The sequence below is a fragment of the Salvelinus alpinus genome, chromosome 13 (genome assembly GCF_045679555.1).
Source record: "Salvelinus alpinus chromosome 13, SLU_Salpinus.1, whole genome shotgun sequence".
NCBI lineage: Eukaryota > Metazoa > Chordata > Actinopteri > Salmoniformes > Salmonidae > Salvelinus > Salvelinus alpinus.
Window position 1 is genome coordinate 22,197,796 of NC_092098.1, and position 13,202 is coordinate 22,210,997.

Consider the following 13,202-nt stretch of genomic DNA (forward strand, 5'->3'; position numbering starts at 1 on the left):
GGAACTTCTTCCATTTAAAATCCAGGCTGTATCACATCCAGCCATAATTGGGAGTCCCATAGGGCGGCGCACAATTGGGCCAGCGTCATCCGGGTTTGGCTGGGGTAGGACGTCATTGTTAACTTGCCTAGTTAAAAATAAAGGTTAAATAAAAAAATAAAAATAAGAATGAGAATCAACTGTGGGACCTTATAAAGACAGGTGTGTACCTTTCCAAATCATGTTACTTATGCAAATAAGGTATTTCAGTTTTGTATTGTAATACATTTGCAAACATGTCTAAAAACCTGTTTTCACTGTGTTATTGTGGGGTATTGTGTGTAGATAGATGAGGAAAAACATTAAAAATCTAAGTGTATTTGTCACATGCGCCGAATACAACAGGTGTAGTAGACCTTACAGTGAAATGCTTACTTACAAGACCTAACCAAAAATGCAGTTAAAAAAAATAAGAATAAGAATAAGAAATAAAAGTAACAAATATAATTAAAGAGCAGCAGTAAAATAACAATAATGTAATCAATTTTAGAATAAGGCTGTAACATAACAAAATGTAAAAAGTCAAAGGGTCTGAATACTTTCCAAATGCATTGTATACACATTGCAATTCAATCTGCAACGCTCTAACGTTGCGTGCCAAAAAGCACTACCTTCCTACCATTTGGGCGTAGGGCATTCTGATAGTGCGTAGTTATTGCGCAATGCTACACTGTTCCCAAAAGCGCGAATTTATCAGCGCTGCACGGATCGGATGAGTTCCTGCTTTTGCGGAAGCGAAAAGGAACGGAAGCCAGCGCCAGAGAGCTTGCAAGGGTGGAGTAAAATACACCATAAAATAAACAGATAACAATTCACAGAAATACACACAGCTTGTTCTTTTGCCACCAATATACCGAAAGCCTGTCGAGGAGATGGGGGACAAGGCGGGCACCAGGTAAGGATTCATTCCCCCGCAATCTCGTATTTTCTACTGCCTTGTCAGTGTGTGTGTTGTTGTGTGTGAAGGCAAGAGCACGGGTAGCTAGCTACGCTAGCATCTTAGCATCACTTGAGACCAGCCTGTTCCCCTTGCATCAACATCAGATTGGTCCATACTTACCAAGGCAAGAATAGCAACTAGCTATCTAATTAAACGTTAGAGACTATTTAGCCAAAACGACCATAGTCGTAGGATTTCGATAGCAGTGTTTGTGTTGTTGTTAGCCAGACCCATATGTTTCCTAGCTAGCTAACGTTAGCAGAGGTAGTTAGCTAGCTAGAACTGTTCGGGCGGAAGAGTCTTCGCAATCCACCGGTATATCCCTGTTTTACCTACACCTTGATGACGATAACATAATTTCTAGTTTAACTAGATAACTAGCTAGTTTCACTTCACTTGCAACAGTTTTAGTAAGCATGTTCTAGCTAGCTGCAGGGTGGGGTAAACGGTCTTATGATGGCCACCGTGGTGTGTGTGGGTTTAGGTACAACTCGCATCCAACAACTAACGTTACTGTAGCTAGCTCAAAATTAACGAATGAGCTGATATGCATGATTGATGTACTGTTTTGATTCCTGGCTAATTAGCGGTCTGTTTATTTGGCCCTCAGTGACATGTATTTGATGTACATTTGACGCTTAATCGCCCAGTGTTATTTCATGTATAGATAAATATCCTGCATGTAAACAAACAAACACAGTCTATCCAGCTATTGATATCATGTGCCATATACACGTGATTACTGTATAGGGGCATGTTGTATAGCCACTGTTGTGTGCTGTCCATATCAGGCCAGGACAGTTTAAGATGCAGCTATTCATACACTTGCCGGCCTGACACCTTTGATAACTTCAAAGTATTTTGCTCTTGGTAATCAGCTGCTTGTATCTGCATCAGTATGTACAGTCTGACTCTGAGCAGCTGTACTTCTCCACTAAGTTATTCTGGATCGATGTCCTCTGCAAGTGACTATAAATAATGTGGAATATATTTGAAAAGAATGTGCAGTATGGTTCTCTACTGACATTTTTCATAGATTTTATTTCTTGGTTATTGTGCAGTGGACAGGGTCACGTTCATGTAGAAGGTTTGAAGTAAACGGTCAGATTGGTTTTTAGGTTCAGTGTTTTGGGATTTAGGGTCAAGGTCAGGTTAATAGGTGTTTCTCTTGTGGTCTCTGAAGCGTCAGCAGCAGTGATGACAACCCCCTGATGGATGCTAGTGAGCAAGTGGCGTGGCGTTTTTGAGGGGTCAAGGGTTTGGATGGTAACTGGTGAGGAAGTATAAAATGTAACACTGGCTCGTAAATGAAGAGTCAGCAGAGCTCTAGGCCAATGAGATTCAAACTGAGCATGTGCGAGAAGACATGCCCTGTGTCCACTACACAGACTCACTATAGTTAAATTATATCCCAAGTCAAACTAAAACCATATCATGACTTAGACTTGGCATCTATAAGGTCTTATTTATGCATACATATGCTGTTAGTGTGCTTATGTTCTCCACCACTGGTGGGAAAGGGTAAAGTGTTCACCTTCCTCCACTAGTCCTGGTCAGAAATGGACTAGTGGTCAGTGGTCCCTCTTCATTCTCCTAATGTTAAGGAGTTGTTGACTTGTCCTTATCAGTTAGTTATCAGCAGTCACTGGGATGAGTTTCTATGCAAATTTAGCCTAGATATCCCATTTATGACAGGACTATAGTCGTTCAATGCTTGCCTGTTAATATCCTCTTTCCTCCTATATGCATGCACACACTGTGTTACACCTTGCCACAGTCCATGAACCGCTCACACGTATGTGTGTTTGGGTACCTAGGTTAGGTATGCATAGGGTGTGTGTAGGCCTAGTCTGTGATAATGAAAGTGCTCTCTGAGAATTTAGTTTGCAAACTATTGTTGAACGGAATTTTTTTTCTGCATGCTGCAATAGGCGTAAAGAGTACACACAGTATGTATCAATGCTCCTTTGTTGATATTCCTCGTGAAATGAGGAAGGAGGGTTTTTTCCTGTTGTGTTTGTGGCAGTCAGCAGCAGGAAATGGCCTCTATTTGCTGGGAGAGAGTTTCCTGTCCAGATGCAGGATATTGGGTCTAACCCTACACCTCTGGGACATGATAGAGGACAAACTGGACGAACACCAGGGGCGTATTCATTACGCAGATTCTGTTGCAAAATGTTTCTTAAACGGAAGCAAACGAAACGAGGAGTGACCTACCTTAATTTGTCCAATTAAAACTCTAATTCTAGTAGCAAAACGTTAAATTTTGCAACTGTTTGGACTAATGATTACACCCCAGAGGTGTGAAAGTTACACCCCATACATTATAGGCTATAGCTTCCTACTTGATCAAATCTCTCTTTCTTTCTTGCTTTCTATCTCCCGTGTCCTTTTGTCAGAGTCTTCAAGAAATCAAGCCCCAACTGCAAGGTAAAGGACACGAGTATTGCATTACTAGTTGTATCCTTTGATGGTTTATGTTATTAATTGTGACACTTTCACATTTGTCTAAGTTCCTCTACTTCCCTCCCTCCTTTCTGCAGGTCACAGTATACCTGGGAAAGAGAGACTTTGTGGATCACCTTGACCAGGTGGACCCAGTCGGTAAGTGCTGGACGATCAATGAGTGTACTGGTGAGAGCATCATGGGACTCAGAATCTCTCATAAAACTGACTCGTTTTATTGTTCGTAAACACTGTGTTTCAAACAATTAACATTGTCTAATCAAAACCTTACCTCTTTACATTTTCCTTTCTCACAGATGGTGTGATTCTAGTGGACCCCGAGTATCTGAAAGAAAGGAAAGGTATGAGTTGGCATCTTCCTCATTCTCTCCACTGTTTTGTCTCCTCTATTTTTTGCCATTTTAACCTCTTCTGATGTTCAAACCCCTCCTTCTCCCCAGTGTTTGTGACTCTGACGTGTGCATTCCGCTATGGCCGTGAGGACCTGGACGTGCTGGGCCTGTCTTTCCGGAAGGATCTGTATATCTCCACCTTCCAGGCCTTCCCTCCAATCGCAGAGGAACGCAAAGCCAACAGTCGCTTGCAGGAAAGACTACTGAAGAAACTGGGCCAGCAGGCACACCCCTTCTACTTCACAGTGAGTCAAGTAGACACAAACAACCACACACACACACACATGAATATACTTTGAGTCTGTAAAATATGGCAAATTTGTGTCTCTCAGATTCCCCAGAACCTGCCGTGCTCAGTCACCTTACAGCCAGGACCAGAAGACACGGGGAAGGTAAAGACGCTTCATGCAAACTTACACATTATATGACGGATATCTAAACTCAGCAATTTCCATACCTGTAGAGTCAACAATACACACCCACATGACACTAATAATGCCAATTTGATAATTTATGTCCATGTCTCTTCTCCTTTCCCTCTTTAGGCATGTGGGGTAGACTTTGAGATCCGAGCGTTCTGTGCCAAATCGATAGAGGAGAAGATTCACAAACGGTACGAAAACCATTTTACTTGTGTCTTCTGCAGGAGCTTTTTAGGGTCTGTAATCCTTGAAAACATGTGATATGCATGTCTGTGCATTTCTCTGTATGTTTTTAGTTAGTCAGCAAAGTTGGTGATCTGTAACGTGTGTGTTGTGTAGGAACTCTGTGCGGCTAGTGATCCGTAAGGTGCAGTATGCCCCAGAGAAGCCTGGGCCTCAGCCCATGGTGGAGACCACTCGGAGCTTCCTCATGTCGGACCGCTCACTACACCTGGAGGCTTCTCTGGATAAAGAGCTCTACTACCATGGAGAACCCATCAGCGTGAATGTTCACGTCACCAACAACTCCACCAAGACTGTCAAAAGAGTCAAAATCTCAGGTACCTGTCTTTCAACAAAGTTGTATCAATTGTTATTTTATGACTCTAGGCTCTATTCGCTCTTCTCTCCTCTGTTTTCTTTTGTATGTGTGTGGTTAACTCTTTCTTTCCCTCTCTCCAGTGCGACAGTATGCTGATATCTGTCTGTTCAGTACGGCTCAGTACAAGTGTCCAGTGGCTCAGGTGGAGGCAGAGTGAGTATTTTACATGACTATTATACCTATCACTCCTCAGTTCCTTTATTTCCACTTTGCCTGTTTCCTTTTATACATCACGCCTAGGGCTGTTGCGGTGACGTATCACTGCCACACTGGCAGTCATGAGTCATGACCACAGTAAAATTCTACATGAACGTCGAGTCAAGGTAATCTCTTTTTATGCACTCTGGACATGCATTAGTAGTAGCTTACCCAACTCCCTAATGATCATCAGGTGGCTAATGGCCTGGTACTCAGGGCTCTATTGTTCCTCTAACTCAGTGGTTCCCAACCAGGGGTACTAGGACCCCTGGGGGTACTTGGCCTATCCACAGGGGGTACTGGAAGACTGGTTGGTCAAATCTACATGAGGGGGTACTCCGGGCAGAGCAAAATTAAATTGGTGGTACAGTAACCAAAAAAGGTTGGGAACCACTGCTCCAACCACTCTGACATCTATGCAAATGTACATCAAACACTTATCATCAAGACAGTAGGTGCTTTTACAACTTACCTCACTGTGCTTGATCAATTTGAAGAAAGAAGTTCAACAACAGGTTCAAACTGAGTGGAAAACATGGCTTCTGTGGATGTTGTTTCAAAGCCTAACACAACAAAATGGACAGCGCTTTCTAAGGTGATGATTAATTCAAAGCATACATATGCATATTAGAGCTTATGCATAAGCATAGGCCTATATATGAGCCCAAGCCCCCAAATCCCCCTGAATTAAAATAAAGATTGTGCCATTAAATAGCCAACTACATATTATGCATGGCAGAAAAACATAAATACTGATTTATGATATCTTTGGTACATAATCGGTCTAGCTTAAATGAAACAAATTCAGATTTAGACTATAATTATAGTGAATTTGTTTTAGATTTTGAATAGCCAAGTAATAGGGCATTTAAACAAATTATAATAATGGACTGACACATTACCTTTTAGCTACAAAATATCTCACCACCGTGAGTTTCAATCTCCTCCTCTCCTTTATTCCTTTCTCCAGCGCGCAGAGAGAGAGGGGCTGTTAACAGTTTAATGAAATATGTTTAGTTGTGAAAACATGTTACTGTCGACGTTCCCAAACAGATTTCACTTGGTTTCACAAATTAAACACTGGGTAGCTGCAGGAACAGGGTTGGAGAGCACAGAGTTTGGGCTGAATATCACCTGTCGCAGAGAAATTACCAGAATAGTCTACCCAACATGAGTGAAAACCGTACCGGCAGGAAAGTGGCCTCCATTTGCTATTCCAGTGCATACGGATGACATGTATTTTTTTTATTGCTTGTTTGATAATGGGCCATTATAAATCACAACTAATTTTACATATTAGTAAAGACAAGTTCAAATTCAGAATAGTCTGATTGGTGGAAATATGATCACTTGAGAGAACAGCGTGTGCAGCCTGAGGCAAGGAGCAGAGCTCAAGCTTTTTTGTTGCGACTTTCTCAAATCATCAATAGCTTATAGTCGGATCATACAGCCCATATATCTTTGATTTCTAAATAATTTTAAGGTTTGTATCATTCACAACTAAAGTTGCCAAATAACTCTAAACCTAGCGCATAGGACCTGTTTCAAATGATCACTTTTACGCCTAACATAGCCACTTCCTATGCACGCTCTCTCGCTCCGGAATGGGAATAATATCCAGTCTATTTTATTCAGCTAAGTTCAATTATATTCTTCTTACTATAAAATCATATCATGTTCTCGGGACTTATACGCATATATTGTCTGCTAAATGAACAAGCCTACAGCTTATGGCATATTTGTTTATTAAAAAAAATATTTTATAGCCAGATAACACACAGCAACAACTCATATTCTGTTCTTATGAAAAAAATGTATTTCAGATCATAATGTTTTTTTTTTTTTAGACCTTCCTAAAATAAATGAATTTATTGTGATGGTGTATATTCAATTAGTTTTATTAAACTTTTTTAAATGTCAATGTTCCAAAGGCGTCAGAGGCTTGTATGCTACTTGTCTGAGTGGAGCCTGGAGATGTTAATTTAACATGTTTGTTAATTAACAGTCAATAACTGTGAGACTGCCAGCCTTTTGCATGACAATAACCTTCTGACAAATGTTATGACCGCTGCAGCACCTGACTTCATGGTATATAGACTATGTTGGTGAGCATTAAAGGTTTAGTTATACCATGTTTGATTTCTGGTGCCATTCTGCCATTGTATATCAGTATTTTAGGATGAACAAATGTTGAAACAACATTTACCCTGGTCTGGCAAGAAACAACAACATGTTGAGTTTGTAATTCTAAACACAGTTCCTTCTATGCTACAGGTAGAGGACAAAACATGGAAACTCTGTGGGAATGAGAAACAACAAGTACCCAAAGCAGAGGCTACATTGGTAACCTGTTCATAAAAATTTGAGGCTACTTTAGATACACAAAATTACAGGGTGTTTTTCTGCTATGTCAAAAAGAGTGGTGAAGCGCTGTCTCGGTTACCCTGAAAACATCCCCCATCCCCTGGCAGTTCTGAACTACTGCAGTATAGCCAGTCATGCATTGTGGCTGGTAGCAGCTGGGGATTTAGTTTGCTGTTCGCTGGAATGACGCTGTGTAAAGCTTGTGTGTGTTTCTTTGGGTCGGAGCTTTCTCAGGGGCTACGTAGCAGATCTTAAATTGTTCTCGGATCTAGTTTGACTGTGTCTGCCTTGCTCGGTGGCGTTGGTGGCATCCATCCGCAAAGCCCAACTGGAGTGTAGCAACAGGAGGGAAGAGAGTGGATTTGAACCGCCATTCCTGAAGCCAGAACAACAACCCATTTGTCAAATATTGTTCACTTCTTCTTTTGGTTTCATCAATTCCTTTTTTGCTTTCTGTTAACCTTTAGTATTTTACACACGCAAGAAAGAAAAATAGTATCATGTTTGTAGCTAAGTTAGCTGAAAAGTCCTCTTCCAGGCCCACAGCCTCATCTAGCAAGTATGGCTGCTGTTCAAACAAATTCACTGTAGACTTGATATTTATCTAATAAGTGTAAGGCAATATGAATAAATCATACATATTTCTCTTTTCAATACTGTATGAATACTTTCCAGGAGTAGCTCTGTTATTTTATATTAGTGCTGAAGTTTGATTTGGTACAAGGGACCCTTGTTTCTAATAATATCCTGTACAGTTCTGGCTCAGGCTTGCTCTCCCTCCCCCATCCTTTCCTGTTCATGCCATTATCATTTTTCAGACTTCCAAGACATTTCTCTTAATAACTTCTAGCTTGTGATCAGCTGTTTTTCCATACCTTCTTGTCCAGATCTATTGATATTTCAGTTATGTCCCAGGTGTGCTGATAGGTGTGTGTGTGTTCCTCTCCTCAGTGACCAGGTGTCGTCTAGCTCTACGTTCTGTAAGGTGTACACCCTCACACCCACGCTAGACAAGAACCGTGAGAAGAGGGGCCTGGCCCTGGATGGAAAGCTCAAACATGAGGACACCAACCTGGCCTCCAGCACCATGTACGATGACTCACACACTCAAACACTGTAGTCTGGCATCCAGAACCATGTTAGATAATAATGACACTCTCTCTAGCTTGGCCTTAGCACTATTTCACACACCACACATACTGTAACTTGGCCAGCATGTGAGTTTACACATACATGCTGAGGGAGTGGTTGAGCTCCCTCAGCATGTATTGAGTGCATTCTGATTTATTTTCAAACGCAGCACCCTAGAAGATGCAAGAACTCATCCCTTACTGAGAACCTTTTTCACCACCCTCTCTTTCTCTCATGTTTGTGTTTCAGTGTTAAGGATGTAACTAACAAGGAGGTCCTTGGAATCCTGGTCTCCTACAGGGTCAAAGTAAAACTGGTCATCTCTCGTGGAGGGTGAGTTCCACATGAGTCTGGTCAATATCAATACGTTGCTGTGGGTGGTTCTGTGCAGGTACACACTGCAGTGTTTTCCTTACGTGCTACTTTTTATACTTCATTACCCTTAGTGTCCATAGCCACAGAGCCAATAAAATATGTAATTTTAAGAACATCATTGTGGCAATTCATATCTTGCAGTAAAATTGTAAATATAATTTGAATCTCAAGAGACTGGTTTAGTGTTAAAGGTTATATTACTTAGAAAAAAGCTCTGATCATATGGGCCTAGACAATATCTCAAACATTAACAACACACTGAATTCATACATTTTAATTGTTAAGTCACAACCCATTTTACCAAAATGGGAGGTAAAGTCGTTAAACTATTCAACAATTTAGCTGTGTATTTCGAATAGAATCAAGGAATTAGAATGTATCAGAGGTCACCAAAATAAAGCTTGTTCTGCAAAAAGATTATCCAGGAGGGCATGCCCCCCGGACCCCCCCCAGCACTCTCTGGCTGGCTACTTCCATGTACTCAGGGAAAAACTGACACACACACACCTACCACTTTTACTGACCACACACATGCTGTAGTCTACACACACACCTTTACACCCCAATCTGTGTCATACACTCCTGATACTCTGCCACTACAACTTGTGTATAAACAGTCATAAAATCACATCTCCCAGACCCTCACTAGTCTCTCTGCTCCTCCCACTCCACTCACTGGTGCGCCATGCTTTGTGGTCTCCCCTCTCGGTTGCGGTTGCCTTGGTTTTGAGTTCCCGCCTCATTTCATCTTCCCTCCTGTGGTTTGTGTCTCTCTCGCCTACTGTGTTTGTCCGCCCGTCTGTTTGTCTGTGCGTCTCTCCCTCCATCCGTGCATCTGCTCTTGCATTGGGTTATCTCAGGCTGCTGAGGGGCGTGTTAGAAAGGTAATATGACATCCCAGCCACCACCTGCATGTGTGTGTGGTGATCTTATGCCCTATTGCCATTTGTGTGTGCTTGGTTGAGTGTCTGTGAGCCAGAACCGCCATCAGTGCCTCTTAAGTGTGTGTATGTGTGGTTATTTTACATACCAGCCATTGTATGTCAAATCTCACCTGCAGATGCTAAGCTGCAGCCTCCTGTGTTCTCCCTGCCTGAGTCAGTCCTAACCCTAAGGATGGTGTGAGGTTTCATTAGGCTGTGGCCCAAAGTCACACTGATGCAGAGTTATCAATGCAGTGTTGAGGGGAATGAAGCTTGAATATATTAAAAGTCTGCACACCTTGGTGTTTAGGCTTTGATTTATTACAATTCATTGGTTATTACTGTATAATGACTTTTGCAAACGAAGTGCTACCCAGAACTGAAGAGTTCCCATTGGGTGAGATCAATGTTCGACAGCAAAGGAGGGTTGATGGGCTTTATTCCCCCTTCACTGATCAAACATGTCACTAATCACTGTTTCCTGGGTGGTTTCCTGTCAGATCTTGGATTATTCATTGTGCAATAGTATATCATATGAATGTTTCCATAGAATAACTATCAAATTGTTATTGATTGACATGCATGATTGAACATGCATGTGGTCCTTCGTAGCTCATTTGTTAGAGCATGGCACTTGCTACGCCAGGATAGAGGGTCCAATTCCCGGGACCCCCCATACTTAATGTATGCACGCATGACTAAGTCGCTTTGGATAAAAGCGTCTGCTAAATGTCTTATTATTATTATGCATGCATATATATTATTATTGATCTTAATTAATGTTTATATTCTGTGTTTTTCCAGAGATGTGTCGGTGGAGCTGCCCTTTGTCTTAATGCACCCCAAACCCACAGAACTCCCCGTATCCCGCCCACATTCAGGTACCTACAGACTCCCACCACCTCTCCATAAACCCACTATCAGGTCTTTATCTCAGTATTTCGGGTTCCTCTCCTTCCCTTCATTTGCAGTGAATTGAGAGAGTTGAACAAATCCTCTGGCAAGCTTCCACCATATTCTTCCACCTTGTTACATTCACATATTCAAATGTTCCGATCAGTTCAAATTAAGGAAGATGAGCACTTTAGAGTCCCTCAAGTGGCTTGCTTTTTTGTGTGATTGGGAAGCAGTGAATTAGTGGAAACTCTACTAATCCTATAAGTGAAGAGGAATTGACAAAGTCTTGTGAAATATCTGTCAGTAGTTTAGTTCAGCCTTGTGGGCAGGGAATAACAGTCCCTCACATGCACATCAAATACATAATCTCACTCTGGTATTTCCTGCCTGTAAATTACTATGGAGTTGCCATGGTGACATCACACTGACATGTCATTATCTGTGTGTTCTAACAGCTGTGCCGGAGTCGGACCCTCCCATCGACACCAACCTGATAGAATTTGAATCAAAGTGAGTATTAATCTGGTCTGTCTGACCATTGTAATCACTGCTTCTTTACTGCGTTTACACAGGCTGCCCAATTATTGGCAAAAGACCAATAAGTGAAAAAAATATCAGAATTGGGCTGCTGGTGTAAACGCAGCCAAAGACACCCTAAGACTATTCCCACAGATCTAAAACACTCACACTTCTGCCATGTTTCCTTGTTTCTTGTCGTCCTGCAGTAGTTTCTCCCAAGATGACGACTTTGTGTTCGAGGACTTTGCCCGCCTGCGGCTCAAAGGAATGGCAGACGATGAGGACTGTTAGAGCTCACACACACACTCTTACACACACACACGGTGGGATGAAAGCATGTGGATGGAGAGACGTGGTGGCCTCGTGGTCTTCCCGATGTTGCTTGCGGTGTTCTTTTGTCTTGCTTAAGCCACTTGTCTTCTTGTACATGTTCTCTGTTTTGCGTTCTCGCTGTCTGCAGTGGTTGTTGTTATGGGGGGTGGCAAACAAGCGAAAACCCAGCACCATGTAAATGTTGATGTAATATTGTACCATGGCAATGCTGACAGATCCACAGGTGTCATTTGGCCAGCAGTTTCGAGGTGTTTAATAAGTGCTATAGTGGATAAAAAGTAGATGATTTAAATGTAATAAAGAGGGATGATGTGCCATGGCTGTCCACGCCGAGGGAGTGCCATTAAAAGGAAGGGGGCTTTATCGTTCTTTTTCCACCAATAGTGATTTAAATGTAATTATTTCTACAAATATTGATCATATTGATCATGTATTGATCATTGATATAAAACGAGGTTTAGAGAGTACCTGTAAACACACTGAGAGAAGGGCAAACACACAGACTGACACACTTTGGTTAGTGATGTAATTTAGGCAACCCTTTCATCTGCCCCATCTTGACATTCCTGAGTTTCTACCCTGTCATTCATTCTGTAAAAACCTTCATGTTTTAAGGGAAGAATACGGAGGTTTCTGTGATTCACTCTCTTCTACAATAAAGAGGACAGATGATACGCTCCCACTTACAGTAAACTTGCACACACTGGACCTGCACTGTATAGCCTAGTGATACTCCTCATTGTCAGTCTGTCAGTTAATCTCAATGCACCACTGACATTCATCAGATTCTTGCACATGGTCTAAGAGAATGGGTATTTTCAAATAATTTCTACATCAGATTCCATTCACTCTTGTGCTGAATCCCAAACTGACCCCTAGCTCTTCTTCCGTAGGCACTCCTGTAGATCTGAAAGGATTGGATAGGTATAAGTAATGTGGGGAAATTCCAACTAGCCAATCAGAAGGCAGGTTGAATCAATTACTATAATATTCATACCTATCCAATCCTAGAAGTGTCTAGTGACAGGCTAGCTAGGGGTCAGTTTGAGATACATCATTGGTGTCAGAGCTTTGTAGAGCAACAGCGACACCAATGGAGCATGTTTTTCAGCAGTGCTGTGAACTATGATCTGTGATTATTGTTGTTGTGCATCTATGGGTTACCTGTTTGCAGCTCTGCTAAGTGAATATTTGAAAGTGCTGCCACTGAGCTGTGGGAGAGTCTTAATGTCTACAGAAAGTATACTGATATGATTTTGATCGAACATGACAGAACTATTAATATTATTACTACTGTATCATTGACTATGATTATTCTCAATCATTTAATACTTTTGTTTGCCTTAATTTTTTCTTCAGATTTTTTTTATTTTTTAATTAAAGGCAAAATGAATTAAATTCTCTAGTAGATACTCCTTTTCGTGTACGTTCTATCAAGTCTCATATCCAAATACGGAAGAGAAGTTAATCTCACTGTTGAAGTGATGAAGTCAAGTATCCAAACATGGGCTCAGATGACTTCCTCGTCAGAATTTATTTATCTACAATGTGTGTTCGCGTTAAATTTGATTTGCACAGTAGCTTGTCAGAAGTTATCAAAAT

The 13,202-nt window shown here is 41.5% G+C and overlaps 1 protein-coding gene across 2 annotated transcripts; it reads left to right on the top strand.

The window, feature by feature from the left end:
- Nucleotides 1-717: 717 nt before the first annotated feature.
- On the top strand, nt 718-12,998 carry LOC139537382 (arrestin red cell). 2 transcript variants are annotated; one of them, XM_071338618.1, is made up of 15 exons: nt 756-934; nt 3,379-3,409; nt 3,523-3,583; nt 3,742-3,786; nt 3,886-4,082; nt 4,170-4,229; nt 4,383-4,450; nt 4,599-4,819; nt 4,941-5,013; nt 8,374-8,511; nt 8,803-8,886; nt 9,789-9,812; nt 10,656-10,732; nt 11,204-11,258; nt 11,474-12,998. In XM_071338618.1, the coding sequence occupies exons 1-15, from the start codon at nt 912-914 to the stop codon at nt 11,556-11,558; spliced, it is 1,242 nt and encodes a 413-aa protein (XP_071194719.1). In that variant the 5' UTR covers nt 756-911; the 3' UTR covers nt 11,559-12,998. The 2 variants fall into 2 exon arrangements, with proteins under 2 accessions (XP_071194720.1, XP_071194719.1); XM_071338619.1 differs by lacking the exon at nt 9,789-9,812 and having other exon boundaries at nt 718-934.
- Nucleotides 12,999-13,202: the final 204 nt, after the last annotated feature.

Bases quoted from the DNA above. Each gene is read 5' to 3' on its own strand.
- LOC139537382 (XM_071338618.1), top strand. From the start codon at position 912: ATGGGGGACAAGGCGGGCACCAG. The intron at 8,512-8,802 runs GTACGATGACTC...TTTGTGTTTCAG, and splicing joins AACCTGGCCTCCAGCACCAT to TGTTAAGGATGTAACTAACA. The intron at 8,887-9,788 runs GTGAGTTCCACA...GGGTTATCTCAG, and splicing joins CTGGTCATCTCTCGTGGAGG to GCTGCTGAGGGGCGTGTTAG.